The following is an 18,011-nucleotide window of genomic DNA, read 5'->3' as shown; positions in this document are numbered from 1 at the left end:
TCTATTATATTCTTCAGTTTTTTCTACCCCTATTTCATATATAATTCGTTAAGATTTGGTTGATTATTTCTGGAGTTATAGAAATTTCGGTAAATTTGGCACATACACACACACATACAGACACTTTTTAAAATTGCAGTTTTTCGACGTTTTAGAACATTCTGAATACATTCAGAAAAACAAAAAAAAATTTTTTTTTAACGAAAAAGCTTTCTCTATGAGGAAGCAAAAAGAACTGTCAAGTTAAAACTTACTTATACTCATATATACGCAACAATCTATATATAATCTTCTTATAAGAATTTTAACTTTTTATTTCAACTTTTTTTCTTGATTGAACTATATAAAATTTCGTTTAATTATATAAATGAATTTACTCAAGCAAATTTTTTTCGTTTAACGCAATATAATCTCATTTCAAGATTATATAGATTGTTGAATATAGATATGAGTATATAAGTCTTGATTTGACACTTTTTTTCTGTGTAATACACATAAATCGAAATATTCTTTTCTACCTTCTTTTCTAAGGAAAATGACATTACCACGTCAGAAGCTAATTGGAACCTAATTGGATACAGTTATGCAATAAGGAACTAAATGTCATTTTCGTAATTTTTAGTTCTGCATTGCAATTAAGTAATCACAGACAGGACAGGAGATTTTCTAAAAACGTATATAACACATAGAATTGTAATTGAAAACGATTATAGGTCGGTCATTATATTTGAGATAACGTTAGCACAGAATTTCTAATATTTCGCGAAATTTACTCTAGGAAAAGTAAGATTTTGGAGTTGGTTCCGCATTGCAAAACTGCGTCTAATTAATCTATCCATACTTGCATAGATGCGTAAGCATATGTATAAGAAAATGGATTGGTCTATTTCCTTATGCACACGTATATGTGAACCAATCAATTTTCTTATTATGTTTATGCGCTATGCAAAAGTTTGTTTGGACAGACTTTAAAAAATTGTATATTATGTCGTTGAATAGATGCGACATAATTTTTTATTGCAAAAGAAGATATAAGTTTCTTTATGGAAACTTCCTATACTGGTGACATAGACACAACTTTAAGATACCTATCTGATTTTCGCCTTGTTGTTTTTGTAGACATTAACAAGAGTAAGATTGATCTCGCACGTAATCGTCGGCTTCCTGATCGGCGCAATTTATTACGACATCGGGAACGAGGCCTCGGAGGTCATGAGCAATGCTGGATGTGTCTTCTTCACGGTGATGTTTCTTATGTTCACCGCCATGATGCCTACGATATGTACATGTAAGTGATTGACGCTGCGCCGTCGCGAAATGTATTATTCGCAATGCTTTTATTGTCACTATGTCACTTTTATTGCAGTTCCGATGGAAATGTCCGTGTTTGTAAGGGAGCACCTGAACTACTGGTACTCATTGAAAGCTTTTTACCTCGCGAGAACACTGGCGGACATCCCGTTCCAAGTGAGTACAAATTACGGTCCTCCATGCCCAATTAGAGCTAGACGAGCTAGACATATCGAGACGACTCACGCGATGGTAAATCATTGCAGATGGTGTACTCTATAGCCTATGTGATAATCGTTTACTTCCTTACGTCGCAACCATTGGAGGTGGAGCGTTTTCTTATGTACCTAAATATATGCATACTGACATCGCTGGTTGCGCAATCCCTCGGTCTGCTGATAGGAGCAGCAATGAGCGTGGAGGTAATGTCGATAATCGGCAAAATGTATTACCCATAAAGAACAACCTTTCTTTATTACATATACTTAAAACATGTGCACGATCGATTTCCTCCTAGCAAACACCAAGTAACATACGTAAATTACGTGTTAATTGGTGTTTGCTGAGTTGTTTCCTCCAACGTTCTCTGTTATTTAGTCGACATTATCGTCCACAGAGCGGAGTGTTCATCGGACCCGTGATATCGGTCCCGATTATCCTGTTCTCTGGCTTCTTCGTTAATTTCAAAGCCATGCCGAAGTATCTAAAGTTCCTCTCGTACATGAGCTACGTGAGGTACGGCTTCGAGGGCACCATGATTTCCGTGTACGGCTACAATCGGGCGAAGCTCAAGTGTTCCGAGTACTACTGCCACTTCAAGAGCCCGACGAAATTCCTCGAACAGATGGCCATGGAGAACGCAGTCTACTGGGTGGACGTCGTCGCCCTGCTCGGCTTCCTGCTCGTTCTCAGAGTGATCGTTTACTTCGTGCTGAAGCTCAAGTTGCGATCCCTTCGTTAAATACTCTAACTAATAGGAGTCCAGGACAGACAATAATCGATCACGTCATGCGACTCTACGACCGCCATAAACCACGATCTGAATATCATCCAAGATCATACTTTCGTATGATCCGTAAAGAACCAACGACGAAGAAGAGGATCGGGAGGATTATTTTGATCTCGAGATTGAGAAGAGTAGAAAGAGATTGAGTAGAACACGTCGTTTTTGTCGTGATGACAAACGCCAGTGGCGAAGGAACGCAGTGTGAAAGAAGTATCCTACGAAAAGAATATACGCTTCGAATAGAGACATTGAGGTAATGCAGTAAATTATCTTTTGATTCGAACAATCGTTTGATATTTGCGAACTTTGATACGCGATTTAAGTCGTTAGAGATTTTTATTTAATTTTTTGTTTCTCTCTTTCTCTCTCTTTATTGAAGTATATAAAAATTTTTTTTATTATTTTAATCGTTTTTTTTATTATTTTAATCGGTAACGCTTCGAAGGGTGCTTAATTGATCGTAGCGGTGTTTGCGATACCAAACCGAATGATCTCTGCCGTTGGCAAAAGAGGACACTCTATCGTACTTGGTTAGTTCGAGTAAGTAAAAAGTAGCTACCGGGAGTTATATACCTCGACAAGAGGACTCGAATCTCTGATTAAAGACGAATCATAATCTTTTAGATAGGCATTTAAACAAATAGTCCAGGCAGGAGTTAGGCTATCTTCGATCAATCGCGCATTAACAACAGTAGGCCGATTCGCGATATGGCAATACGTCGGGCTATCTGGTATCGAATTGAAACTGCGAACGCGTTTATAGCCAATTACTACGAACTCGCCAGGAGCCTTAGGCCCATTTGAGACTCCGTGTCCCTCCAACGAGCGCGTTTAAGCGCGAAAACGCGAAAATAGAGGTTTCTATAGGTAGGCAAGGTAGGACATATGCGGATCGTTGAGATAAGTCTTTCATTATTTCTCATCTTACATATTACACATAGTTGGCCACGTTTTTAATTACGATCGCGACGAATATCACGGTGGTAAACGAATCGCACATTTAATCGTAATAGTGTCCCCGAACAAAAATTCGCCAACTCCGAGAGCAAACGCTCGGCGTTTTCGTATGAACGAGACGGTAGAAACGCGACATGTCTCGCATAATCACTCAATCGCTTTTTCTTCATATCGTAATTTCGTCGATTTACCTAATAGCTAATAATAATTCATAAGAGGGGAAAAGATGAGGAAGAGAAGTGTTTATTGTAAAAAGCTCACACTTGACCAATCACTAGCTGCCTGAGCGTTGCTTTTAAGTGCGAGTACTAAGTGTTGTTACACTTATCATAGTATAAAAAAATTACTCTTCAAACGATGGGAAAATTGTATAAAGCTGTATAAAGGTGATATAAATGATGCGTCAATGAATACGTTTCTTTTTTATAATAATGCGATTCGCGGCCTATGCTTGAGTATATTAATTCGGATTTATTTATTCAACGATTAACGAAGACGACAATGATTAAAATCGTAGATATTATCAATTTATTTTGGACACAGTTGAGATTTGCTGCAAATATTACTAATACTAATCGATGCGGCCGTGCCGCACTAACAGACGAATCGAAGGAAAAATATAAATTTGGGGAGAAAAACGATTTATGCAATATAGATATTGATTTCGCAGATAATCTAGGACGTTTTTTATTTTTAAGAGTTAACGAACGTTAGTTATGGTAATTGTTTGTATAATATGCACAAAGCTACAGGTGTAAATAACAATAAATGTATTTCATTTTTTTTTATTTGTATCAATGAGTAAATAGCGATAATGGTAGAACGACAAGGCAATAGAGTCTATCACAAAAGGAATAATTTCGTATATTTTACCTAATAATCTCTCGTGCAATATTTTCTATTACAAGTGTACTTCTATTACATTGTGGTAATGGTACTTTTTTTTAGCCAATTGACAATTTCGTTATCCGCATAAGTGATAGGAAAACAGTATTTATATTTTGATATTATTTTATTTTACACATACATTTATTTACTTTATTATTATAGATTACTGTAAATGCATGGCAATATGATAATAATATTTGAGCTTAATTAAGTACATAGATTTACTTATATATGAAATATTGCGATAGTTGAAATAATTTCTTTGAATCGAAGTTATTAATGTCTTATTTTGACTATGCAATATTTTTTCTTTCTTGCCATGTAACAATATCATTTTCAGAACAATTTAGAACAGAATTTAGAATAATTTTTAGGTGACGTTATAGTAGATATTAATTTTTAAGATACTAATTTGTTTATACAATTATAATCCACGCATCTATAATTTGATAATTTTTATTTCATTTTATTTCAGAAATTATCAGTGTTAAATATATGTATATCACTGGAAATATTACTGAGATTTTTATAAATCTGGCTATTGCAAAATATATTTTCGCAGCATTAAAATGCGGAATCAAATGTCTCTTTTTTGCTAAAGAATTTGTGCACGTGCTTTCCGCGTTATGTGATTCTGATATTAAGTGTATATTAGAAGAAGACGTATGCATTAAGCCGTGGAAAATAAATTTGTATATTTTTAGAATTACATATTTTATAGGTTTTATTGATTATATTTGTACTTATTATTAAAGGAAAGGAGGTATAGGTATAGCAAGGTATATAATTATCACGATAAAATGGGGAGCACAATTTTAGTAATTTTAGCAAATTTGCTGTAAATTATTATATGTATATTTCTTATTGTATTATGAAACTTAATTTAATTTCTCTATGCCGATTATTTGCTGAATCGACAAATGAGTGGGTTATACATATATCATGCCAAAAACATATTGATTAATTAGCTTTCTGCGTTATTACGTAGAATGCTAATGATTTGATATTAACCAAAAGGGAAGGCAGATGTTACATGACACTAGGTATAAAAAGAAGTTTGATCTGCTGTAATTAAAGTTCGTGTTTACAGTGGCATTTGTAAATGTATCGATATCCCAATGACAGTTTTACATGCACGCGTGCGATACGTGGTTAAAATGATAATTGTTAACGCACTCAGACCTCGATGTGCTGCTCTGGAAAGTTTTATCCTGAAAAAGCGCGCACACTATCCTCATATAGCAATATTATATAGTGTACTGTAAAATTTCTCCCGATTTATATTCAGCCACACAATCGAGATCTAAACGTGCTGTACGCCGGCGTATCGATCGTCTTTTTTGATAATTAGCTAATTCCGATTATGCTTGATTGTGATATTATTTCCTGTTGATCAAACTTCAACTTCGCATGACGCCGCGCAAGTCGCACTCTTGAGAGGTCGGAATAATGATCATATTTGATCGTATCACGCGCTCTGTGTTCAAGACTTCACGAGCGTTATCGGTATAAAAGCGCGCGAATTCTTCATTGTAAACCCATAGATTAAGAGGGATCTCACTCGTGGATCAAGAGGGAAGCGCAGAATGTGTATAGGGAAGGGTTGCAACATGTAAGAATCCATTCAAATCCATTTATCATGCGTCTGAACGCGTACACACACTAAAATACAGCAAAATACACAAACACACATCACACACACCAACACACCCACACACATCAACGCATACATACATACATTGATGTACAATGTTTAACGTTACACGACCTCCATTCCGAATACCGTAATCTTTTTCCACTACCGTGATTTTATATGACGGAAAGAATGTGAATGCATTGTGTGATTGCGCGCACGCGAGTGTGTACATAGAGACACGAGCGTAGAAGAGATATCTCTTTTTTGAGATGATGAAAAAGAAACGGGGAGTGAACCTCGCCGGATTTCGGCGCTAATGTACTGCGTGTCTTGATTTTATCGAGGAACGTCACGTTTGTACTAAAGCACAAATGAATAAACTATTGTATCGATGAGCGAGTTGTTATTTCCTTGCCCGTGAAGCCAGATCATCAAAGTGTTTGCGTTCGCCGCGGCGTCAAATTTCCGTCGCTGAAGTGCCGACCTCGCGAATTGACCAAAGCGGCTGCGGACAAAGTTTCGTAAGTGACGCAGAAATACTCTGTACAATAGCGTCACGCGTCTTAACGACAGATGTTTACGACATTAGCTGAGTTGCAGACTTCGAACCGAGCGACGCGGCGACGACTCAGAGAACGGCATCAAAATCACGTGCGCACGTACGATGTATAGATACGTACGCTCTTAATTTTAAACGCAACAGCGGCGCCAGTAGATTACCAATCTTGACTAAATCTTTGAGTAATTTTAAATAAATGTAATCTTTGTTCAGAAATAGAAAAAAAATCACTTATATTATTACTCAATCAACATAGTTTCCTGCATTGTCCGTGCAGTCTAAAAAACTTTTTAGCATCTTCATCTGGCACGTTCCGCTCTCTCTCTCTCTCTCTCTCTCTCTCTCTCTCTTGGAACATTGTCAAGATGACATTTGATCTGCGTGTGGTTCTCGCGCGGTCCAAGTTGGTAGCGATCTGCACGTTCAGTGCAGCATTGCGACACGCACGAGAGAGCCGTTTTGCGTGTGCGATTGTGCGGTGAGATAAGGAGCCGCGAATCGAGAGCATGGAGAAACCCATAGTGAGAGCGAGAGTGGTGAAGGTTCTCGGTAGAACGGGATCTCAGGGACAATGCACGCAGGTCAAAGTGGAATTCCTGAACGAGCAGAACAGGCAGCTTATCAGGAATGTCAAAGGTCCCGTGCGCGAAGGGGACATTCTGACGTTGCTGGAATCCGAACGAGAGGCCAGGAGACTCCGCTGAACCGAAGGAAACAATTCGTCGCGTGCTTGATGGAAGAAAACTGGTGTGACGCATCAAAAGAGCGGAAATTAAATATTGATATTCTGACCGCAAGCACGTCGACGAAGACGAGGAGGAAGGAGCTGCGACTGGTTCTTGCGTTTTATCACGTCTATTTTTAAATTTTGAAACAATGTACCAAACAAAGAAAAAAACACATGTGTTCTATTTATGTTTGCGAAAAGTGGAATTTGCTTATTCTCTGTTATAGCCTCTGTTTTGTCTTTCCACTTTTAGCATACCAATAAATTACAGTTTATATATATATCACGTACAACGTACATGCTTCATTCTATTCCTTCTACGTGCCGTAGACACGTCAAAAATTGCTCATATGTTTTCCGTAGATTTCCTAGAAAGGACTAAAAAGAGTCAAAATAGTAGCACTTTGCTCGATGCATGCGTAGTTCTTCAAATATTCGCGATTAAATTTAGCCAGACCCAATGCGCCTCGTTCTGCCATCGCAAGATGGTGACAGGTTTGGCGGTTTTTCAGAAATCCTCAAAGTCTTGTTATATGAACAGATTAATAATTAAGCTTTCAAAGTGCTTATTCAAAGTGATATATATTAATCATTTATTTTAAAAAATACTCCAAACAAAAATATATTTTTGCTACGTATATATATTTGATTTCCGATGTCTAATATTTGCAAGAATCATCGGTTCTTCAATGACGAGCAGTTAGCGACCACATCGATGGTTGATAAAAAGTTATCAGTTGCTGATAAGCAAGATGCCATCAATGCAGGTGACAACTTCTTTGTTGCTTTAGTGATAATCGGGAAAAACAAGTTTTATTAAGTTGAACAATATAATTTTTTATTCCTGATATAACTTTACTCCAAATCCAAAGGATCATCAAATTGATATATATTCTGCCTCCTAACATTGGTAACAAGGTCCGATTTCAATTGTGTGTGTACAATCCACAAATCCGTATGTCCAACGTACACAAATATCTGTCGCACATCACACATGCGTCATAGCGTCAAGCTTCAGTCAGCTGACTCGCTGTCAAAGCGCGGCCGCCATGCCCGAGCGCATACAAAGCCATGCCACTCATACACGCACGCGCGATTAAAGGCCGCGGTGCGTGAATGGCGAACGAACGGCGCGGCGGCCGCTTGGTGGGGCCAGGAGAAGCGGCGAGTCGGGCGAGTGTCAAAGTTTGCCGACGCCGAAGGCTTTTATCGGCGACCAATCCGCTGCGCGAGATTTGCGAACGGGGACGCCGAGCCGAGGTCCGAGCCGATTAGAAGACGTAGCCGGCGTGCGATCGATCGGCGAGCTTAGTGCGATGTCGCGTCGCGAAATAGCACGCGCGTGAGAGTGCCGCCGCGCTGCAGAGATAGCTCCGTCATCTGGATCCGATTCCATTTTTCATCGTTTCCTCGCCTAGGACTGCAGCAGGGCTGATTAGCTCACGTCGCGCCGGTTAGCTCACGAAACTTGCAGACAGCAAAGTTGCGGCACATTCGGGTAACTATGTTAAATCTTCACTATTTCGACCATGTGCGACCAAGATATTTATACACTTCACTAGTAACTTGATTGATAACTTCATTGATCATTGATCAATCGCCTTGGGACTAAGAAAAATAGGTACATTGACGATTATTTGATACAAAATTGAGATAAAGTTTACATTACTCGCGAAACACATTTGCAATTGTTCTAGCTGAAATATATTTACAAAAAGAAATTGATATGAAATATACAAGATGATTTTATATCAATTTCCTAAGTACCTAAGTACAAAAAATTGAAGACGGTAAATATTGAAGGCGTGGCTTATTTTAAAAAAAAAAGGTTCTATAAACATATGCCTTAAATTGCTTTGTTTTCAAAATGCAGGGTGTCAAAGTTGTGAAAAAAAAATGAAAACTTCGAAAATCTAGAAAACGTTTAAAAATATTTTATTTTAGTATGCGTACATGTGGTATTAAGAACTATTTTTCAGTACCGGCAAAACATTTTTAGATCTATTAGAAGCGTGCATCTTTGACACTCTGTATTTTGAAAACTAAGTAGTTTAGGGTATATGTTTATAGGAACTTTCCTTCCTAAAATAAGCCACGGAATATCGCCTTCAATTTTTTATACTTACTTAGGAAACACCCTGTATATGCAGAAATATATATACAAGTATAACATTCCAGACAGCACGCATGTCTAAAATCGGGACATAAGACGTTTTAAAAACGTCTTATGACATGATGTCTAAAAGACGTCTTAATAACGTCTTTAACACGTCTTATGTCCCGATTTTGGACATGGTGCTGTCTGGAATGTGAAACTTGCATTTGGTAAATTTGATTATTGTGCGTGTAATTATACAAATCAAGAGCCATCAAGTAAGTATACGCGAAGCGAGATCGCATCGTGTATCTTTACGCGACGCGACGAGTTGCGAATGCCCGAGATATTGAGATCTCAATAACGGTGAACGAATCAAGTTCTAAGTAAGGCTCAATCGATCGAGCTTGGGGTCGATTTATATAATAATATTTAGGTAGCACACAAAAATTAATATAGATACGTCTCTAATATTTATTCAAGGCACTTCAATTCAAAGTTACCAATTGTTCGATATTTCACGTAATTGACTCATTTGAATCCCTGTAATTGGATTTTTTGTTACTTATTATATGAAAGAAATTACACAACCGACGTAAATGAAAGACACTGAATGAATTATTGAGATTTGAATATTGATACATGGATATGTAACTTCTAAGTCTCATGCGGCGTTGTAGAGAATGTAGAGGTTTAGAAACTAGATAAAAGTCTAGTCAAGAGCAATGTACTCTGACGAGCGTGTGAAAGTTACGCGAGATGCATCGCCGGCGTGTTTTGGCCATTATATTTATGCCAGGTGCAACGGTATCTATGTAGCGATTATCGTCATTCGCTGGAAGTGCGTTGCACGTGTACCGCGCCAAGAGAAACAGCTGGCTCAGAATATTTTCCCTAATTTACGATGAAACCACGTGCGTTGCACGTTGCCTTCACGTATATCACTCGTTCTTTGAGGCGTGTTCTATATACAGTTTCCCAATAAAATTCCGCGTTTTCAGCATACTCGTGCCACGAGCAGAAGAATTTTGATGAGGGGCGAGAGAGAGAGAGAAAGAGAGAGAGAGTATATGAAGGATTTATAACTTCAAAAATTCCTCCGCTATTATAGCGCTGAAATTTATTTTGCTCGTGGAATCTGTGTAGGTACCTTTGAGAAGAAAAAAAAGGCAATCGGCATAGAACCGGTAATGTAAAGCGATTAAAATTTTTATCTCCTTTCTGGTTCTCCGAGCGAAGATAACGCTAGCGCGAATATTGATTCGTTAATGAATAATGTAAACATGCTAAACAGGAAGTATCCTTCGTTCACGGTGCCAACGGAAATTCCGCGACAAATTCGAGAATCTGAAATATTACGGAACAACACTTGAATTTCAGCGAAACACCAGTTATTTCGGTTGTTTGCGAGAACTAGCACGACGAAAAGGGTGGCGAAAGAAGGATATTATGAAACCGCGTGTGTTTACCGCTACGTGACGCATAACGTTGAGGATAACGAATCGCTCTGCGTTTCTTCATACATAATATCGTACCCGTGAACTCCACCGTAATCATCCGTAAATGAAGTTTGAATTACACGCGATCACAGTCGTTCGCGAATGTCGCTGGGTAACAACGTGCGCGCAATATATATTGTAAGGTGCAGTGTTTGCAAGTCTGCGGTGTTGAACATGAACTTCGTCTGTCAGTTGCATCAACCTTGATGAAGTAACTCGTATAATTAGAAAACGGTGAGCGATCGAAAGCAACATCGGGTTACAAATCAATTAACGGGCATCGATTAATTTGTATGCATTCTGATAAATCAGACCTGCGTCCCATTTACAATGTAAACTGTCTGTAAATTAATGACTCAAAATGATAACTAAATAATTATTTATTGAATCTCTCAAGTTCCATAAACATTCTAAATAATCCTTCCAATTGTATAATATAGTGAATGAGATATGTTACCGTTTATTTTTTAAAATAACTATTGACTATCAAAGTTTAAAAAGTAGATTATTTAACAGTGATTATAAAGTAACTATTATATAACGAAAAATGCATTGATTACTTTTTGGCATATTTGCATGACTTCTGCTCATGTATATAGTTATTCTTATTATCTAGAATTACACTCATTCTTGCGATATCTGTTTTTCCAGTAGCTACGACGTTAGTATTTTCTTACAAGTGTTCAGCAGTGAATAAGTAATTTTTTACACGGTTGCAATTACTATAGACATTCTTACTTCCAGCGAAGGTCTGCTGTAATGTGTCGATACATATAGCGGCCTTCCACATGTTCTTGCATTAATATTTTCTTTTTTTAATTTCAGTTCTGTGTCGTATGTATTGTAAGTCGAGCGTGTGTGGAGCAACGTAACTTCGACCATGGTGGAAGGCGGAAAGAATAGCATGCAGAACGGTCTGCTCAGTAATGGGATTAATGGGTGAGTTCTTGAAATTGCACATTTTTCTCTTATATTTTGCTACTTATATACTTTCTGAACGTATAACTTCTGAACATAGTTCGTAAGTTAAATAAGAAATAAAAATAATCCCTCAAGCTTCATATCAGCGACGCGATCTAAATTACAATAAATTACGGCTAATAATGCGTATTATAGTATAATAAGGGAATTCAGGAAACGGCGCATTTACGAAAAGAATCTTCAAAATTTTGCAGCCCATGAGGACAATGCAATGCACTCACTTATAACGCTATTAAAACAACGCTGCAATAAATTGTTTTGTCATTATCGTGTTTGGCGGCGTTAATTCAGTGTTATCAGAATACCTTCGCTCATCCATATGCTCGATAATGTTTTCATTTCCTTTTAACTAAACTATATATTTTCGCATTTATGACGTTTTGGTATTCTAATCGCGTAATTACGTAATGCCTAAGATATTTCTAAAAAGAAAAATATTTAGTGGACTTTGTTGTTCGAGTCTTTGGAATTACCAATTTTTAATCATCGCAACTGATTGCAGAATTAAGAAAAGAAAATTTAAATAACAATTTAAGAAGTTATACGCTTTTGGCGTATGTATCAATTAAAGATAACAAAATTATTAATTTAACACATCGAAATAACGCACATTCGTTAAACCAGTTGAAAATAGTGAAACACAGTTACATTAATTAATCAATTAATTGATCTGATATATATATGATATACCGGTAATATCTTGTTCTACCTCAAATTGAAAGCAGTTCGAACCTCACTGATACATTTAGCATTGTATACAAAATTTTTATGATACCCCTTAATCTTGGCTAAAGAGTTACGATTTTCATGCGATACAATCGATATCGTTAATCATCAATAAATCATTCCGTCTGATGATAGACGTGAACAGACTCTCAAGATATTCGGAATTTGAACTTTGTCGCCTCCGGCAATCTTATACTTAAGCCTTCAACCTGAAGTCTCAGGTTGCCAGGAATCGTTTCATATGTCTGCTATCGAATAATTATTAGATAACGAGTCTTGATACGTTCTTTTTGCTGTATTAGAGTAACTTCGTTCTACTTTGCGCGCGCGTTCTGCGAATACGTTCTAAATTACGCGGTGATTTAGAACGTGATAAAAAGCTACAATGTCATTTTCGTAGACAAGCGTTGACGGTAAAAAAAAGTTATGTTTCGACGATATAGTGTCTTGATGAGTATTAGAAAAAATTTTCTTCGCAGATTTTCTTGATTTTGATCTTTGATGCCAGGCCCTACACTTGAACGTGTTAAATTTAAATTGCTATGCTTATCGCGGCCGTGAGAAAAATTAACTGACAGTATGTGTTACGTTCTAATCTTGAAAACTTCAGCGTTTGTATCATTGACGCTTAGGGAACGATGAAGTGTCGCTAATGCTGCACGGTAGAGGACTTCGCACCTACTTGATACTTTGTTCCTTCTTATTATCAATTGTAGCGCATTGATCTTCGAACGAATACTAAGAGATATTATCAAGGTTTCTACGCAAGAGCTCGGAATTTATTTAAAAAAAAAAACTTACGAACAGGCAAATAACGCGAGTATTTATCGTGATGTAAAATTAAATGTTACGCTTATATAATAGGTGCAGTATCGTGTACAGTCCCCCCCCCTCAAAATAATATATTTTTCTCATCGCAATGAATTAAAATAAAATCTACGTTGGTTCCGGGCCTACGCATCAGTTTCCTTTTATATTTTCAGTGAATCGACGATAAAATAATAACGTAATCACGAAGCGATGTAACCTTTTACATGACTCGCTTTATATTTCGGTAAAATAATAAGTTTCTGTCTGCCGTATTCATTTAACGGCATTCTTGAGACAGCATTCTCGCACGTCAGAACCAGTTGACTCTAGAACATCAGCGCCGAAGAACCATTTTCGATTGGCATTCGCAATCCTTCTTCTGAGGAGAAAAAAACGACAAGAATTTTCCCTTTTTTTCGCCATCATGCAAACCGGTTTATACTCAGATCAATGTGAGCACACACAGGCAGTTTTCTTAACGAGATGTAGCTCGGCTCTGGCGAATCATTAAGGATGATTTTTTTGATATATATTTATGCGCAGCACAACATGCGATTTGCCAGCGTTGATTTACATAATTGCAATGACCTAGACAATGGAAACGCGTGCTTGACACGTGTGAAGAATCTCGCATTCATCTTACGATATACTTTGTCTCAAATTGTTATCGCGATTTCTCATTTTTCCACGCGTTTTATCTGACCCGACTAAAGTCCACTTTCTATCTTCAATACTAACACGCGCGATCTTTAGGCGGTTTACAAAAACAGTTGTGAAAAATGTAAATTAAAATTATCGCCAATTAAACGTGCCACGAGCGCTCCATTTTTTTTTCTTTCCCTTTTAACAGTTTCGTGATTATCTTCTTACGTCACGAGAGAGCGATTTATCTGTACTTATTCTCCGAAATAATAAGTGAAATCCGTCCCGTTAACGTTTAGATACGCCGTATATGGGCGACGCTATTATCGTTTTAATTAACCCGCCAATGTCGCGATACGGGGGAACAAAGAGCGCGATGATTCCACGGTCGAGTAACTGCGCCAGCAAAATTTCTACCATTTCCTTGCGGCTGTTACACTGTTATCACGCCCATTGGTGTTTCGTTCGAGCGGACTTTGCGCTTCTCTTTTTTACTCTATGAGTGACACTCGCTTTGGTCGCGGCAGCGTGCGCGTGAATCACTCGCAAAACGATTCTATCGATCGATAATCCACCGTGACGGAAATGTATTTTTCTGAAAATATATAATCTCTAAAGAGACTCGCTCGTACTCGAACCGTACATTCGTTCGCTAAGATGTTTGCTTATTTCATCATCAAGATTTGCGATCCATGTGTCGCGATCCTTATAAAAGTACAAAATTCTTCCGCTACATTTGATAAATTAGTTGAGAAAGAGGAGTGTTAGCAATTGGAAACATCCGGAGTAGTCAACGAGTTAATATAAACTTTTTTCTGTTTGTCGATAAATTGCGCTTATAATAAATTATTTATTCCGTTCGCATGAATTCATAAATTTTTCATCATATATAATTATTAATAATTTCCATATTGCAACGTGATAACGTCTGATATCTCGCTTCTACATCATTTTTATCGCTTTTGTTTTTGTTTAGAATATTTTATTCAAGGCTGTTTTTTCTAATCGTGTAATTAAGTGATATATTATGATGTAATTGCACAGACCGCATCTTGTAATAATGGAAACGCATGCTTTGAGCGAAACATTTTTAATTGCTGCTGCATGCACGCTAGCTAAGGCTAAATGTTTTGATTCTTTCCGTGTCTTAGAAAATATTTTGCCGCAAGATTTATTTAGAATGAGATTTTACTCCACAAACTCGCGGAAAAACGAGAATACAGCCTCTAAACTATTCTAAATTATTCAAAATAATTATTTAATCCATATTTATTAAAATTAAATAATTCTGATAAATAAATTTCTCAGCATATGATATTAATCATATTCGCATTTAATGACATATAATTGCGGTAAAATTACACTGCAATTAATGGCACTTATCAGCTTTATCAGAGCATTTATACGACAAAATAGCTCTTCTGAAACAGTTATGCAACCTACAGTTCTGTACTGCCGCTTTTCAGGAAACACGAAGGAAATTACACTTTGTCTACGTTTCTAATTCCAATTATTTAATTTTCTTCACGGATTTTGTAATCCTTTGTGCTTTTCCGCGTATAATTCTATTCTAAGGTTTCCAGCACAAAAAAATAATCATCGGCAAAAGAGTCACGTTCACGACAGTGTGGCAGCGTGCTCAGCATTTCCGCTATTATGACACACTTTTAAATTTATCGAATTAAAGATCAAAACTTGTCCATAGTTTCATGGTTCTTTTCCTTTGAAATAAAAATTTCATCTTCGCGCAAACCCGCGCGAAGCGAAATAAAAAAATGATTGCACTTCGTGTGACTGTATATAATACTTGAGGAAACAAGTAAGAGATTATCTCATAATTCTTATTGCGTGATGAGCTGTTATTAGTTACGTAAACGCGAGAGACCAATAAAAGTACGATGGAATTGTATGCGATTGGCGACATAATATTTTATCGGAAGCTTTTTACTCGGTTCAATTTGTGAATATTTCGAGTATAAGAATATTTGAGAATAAAAAAAAGTGGCCCGTTCCGCGATATATGGCTGCATCTTACGCATTCAAGCCACTTTGTATTGCACGCGCGCATATACAATGACGTTAAACGGAAAGAACGCACGACAGTTTGACATGCGTCACCGAATTGCCTGACGGCGTCTTTCGGCAAGGCACCACTTCTAAAATGATACGTAAATGTATGCGCATTTTACGCTCGCGATCAGATTTTAGCTTCGCGTTTTGTCGGCCAATTTGATAACCTTTAAAATGATCAAGTGCGAGTACAATCGTGTAATCATCGTAGTGATTTAAGAGGAAATTATTATTTCTTCTTCATTTTTCGATATTATTTTTTCTTTGTTTTTTTTTTATCATTTAGGAAAAAACTGTTATGCTTTATTATATGTTTCGCTGATTTGTTTATCCGTTTATTTTCCTTATTTGTTTTTTAAACGTAGGATATATTTTTGGATATTATGAGGATATTTTTAAAAAGCAACATTGTTTTTACGGTTTGTATTTAATATGAATTCAAATTTTTGTTCTCTCAATGTCTGAAGTATATGCATATTTTCCGATTTCGATACATTCTCTTCATTGTTAGTTTTCATTTTGCATGATTCTGCACGAGCGCAGTAACAAAATGTGGCGAAATACAGCCACAAATATGCCGAATTATAGCCGATCAAACGCGCAAAAAATACAAGTTACATTTAATGAGTGGAAACGCTTATTCGTGACGTATAAAGCAGAATTTTGCTGTCGAACCGCGTTCGATTTGCGAACGCGTCTCAATGCTTGACCGTTCAGTCTTCCGGTGATTGTATATTCATGCGAAGTACACACAGGTTTCAATTGACGTCAAACGAGTCTACTTCGTCGAATTGTATGGCTGATATCTTATTTTAAACTGATAGGAGATACAGAAAAGTGATTATAGAGAGATTTTTGTAAAAAAAATTGTCTTTCATGATTATTATTAACACATTATGACATTATTGCGCACTGAAGTGGCACGAGTTTCAACAACTACAGTAATAATGATTTAAAGGTATTGAAGAACAAAGAATCGTGATAATCGTAATTAATCCGTCGTGGTCTTTATAGATTCCTATTAAATCATTACGCACTTACGTCAATCGATTAATGGCGAGCCTTTAACGGCGCGGCGCTACAATGGCCGCTCTACATCTCTTCTGCATTATGAATGAGTATATATGACGTGCAAACTAATTCCACACGTAGCTGTTAGGAAATTTTCTTCCAGAATGTAGTCTCGTCAAAATTACAAATAGTTATATGGGGCTTCAATGAGATTCAACTCTGTTACTGTCGCAATTATGATACGTTACTTTTGATGCCTCAGCTCGTTAATATTCCAGTAAAAGCCTGAAATAAAGAATGCCTTCAGGCGGCATACTTCATTGAAATTAAAAAAAGTAAAATAAAAAAATTTCCGACCGCGCATTTTTTACTAATGTTGTAGCGCGCACGTCCAGTCTGTAATGTTGTACGCGTGCATAGCCTCGAACGATGTTAATTAACCGTCTTCGACGATAAGCTCGCTTATGAAACATCGATACAGGTACACGTGGATAGTGCTGTTTCAGCAGCAACGGCTTGCGTAATGCATTATCAATCGGTATATTCCAGATGGTTGACTGCAAATAAAATCGAGAAGGGTCATCGCTGGCATTCGCATTATTGCTGAGCGTGTAACATAGCGTGTAACATACAAATCCTGATTCTAAACGGCGAAAAATCGAAAACTTTGAGTTTGGGACAACTAAGCTCTTTCATGACGCGCTACAACTAACTGAGATATTCTTGACTAATGTATTTACGTCTTGTACTCCATTTTAGTGCACTCTTCGCAGTCTATTTATGTCTTCTAATTCGAAATAGGGATAAAGTTAGGAGTCTCGTTTTCTGTTTCCTCCTCTCTAAAAGTTGAAGAGTGCATGAAATATCACTCAAAATGAGTGAAACGCAAGTGTAATGAAAAGTGAAAATTGAGCCCGTGCCCTTCGAGTGATTCGGCACTTTTTGAGAAAGAGTAAAATTGCGTTCTATAAGTTACAATAAAATTGCACTCCATTTGAGTGAAAGGGCACTCTTTTCGAGTGCAGTAGATCAATGTTCATAGGAGTGAATTATGTCACAATTTTGAGTGGGAAATTTCACTCTGTTTGAATCATAAATCAGTCGATCTTTAGTG

At 37.0% G+C, this 18,011-nt stretch overlaps 3 protein-coding genes across 3 annotated transcripts in view; all 3 read left to right on the top strand.

Annotated features, from left to right (window-relative positions):
• LOC112454061 (ATP-binding cassette sub-family G member 4-like) overlaps positions 1–4,564 on the top strand; it is a 21,827-nt gene extending 17,263 nt beyond the window's left edge. The window contains exons 7-11 of the mRNA XM_025015251.1: positions 779–783; positions 1,120–1,288; positions 1,367–1,467; positions 1,557–1,712; positions 1,907–4,564. Coding sequence (XP_024871019.1) covers positions 779–783; positions 1,120–1,288; positions 1,367–1,467; positions 1,557–1,712; positions 1,907–2,251 — 776 coding nt within the window. The 3' untranslated portion in view covers positions 2,252–4,564. The remainder of the gene's footprint in view (positions 1–778; positions 784–1,119; positions 1,289–1,366; positions 1,468–1,556; positions 1,713–1,906) is intronic.
• A 2,181-nt stretch (positions 4,565–6,745) lies between these two features.
• LOC112454057 (40S ribosomal protein S28-like) lies at positions 6,746–7,349 on the top strand. The gene has a single exon (XM_025015246.1). The coding sequence runs from the start codon at positions 6,843–6,845 to the stop codon at positions 7,038–7,040; it is 198 nt and encodes a 65-aa protein (XP_024871014.1). The 5' UTR covers positions 6,746–6,842; the 3' UTR covers positions 7,041–7,349.
• Positions 7,350–8,282: 933 nt separating this feature from the next.
• Positions 8,283–18,011, top strand: part of LOC112454056 (ATP-binding cassette sub-family G member 4) — a 40,887-nt gene continuing 31,158 nt past the window's right edge. Inside the window, exons 1-2 of the mRNA XM_025015245.1 lie at positions 8,283–8,561; positions 11,483–11,596. Of these exons, the coding sequence (XP_024871013.1) occupies positions 11,538–11,596 (59 nt within the window). The 5' untranslated portion in view covers positions 8,283–8,561; positions 11,483–11,537. The remainder of the gene's footprint in view (positions 8,562–11,482; positions 11,597–18,011) is intronic.

This window comes from Temnothorax curvispinosus, unplaced genomic scaffold (assembly GCF_003070985.1).
Source record: "Temnothorax curvispinosus isolate PA1 unplaced genomic scaffold, ASM307098v1 QBEX01004775.1, whole genome shotgun sequence".
Lineage (NCBI taxonomy): Eukaryota > Metazoa > Arthropoda > Insecta > Hymenoptera > Formicidae > Temnothorax > Temnothorax curvispinosus.
This window is presented reverse-complemented; position numbering and strand designations above follow the sequence as displayed.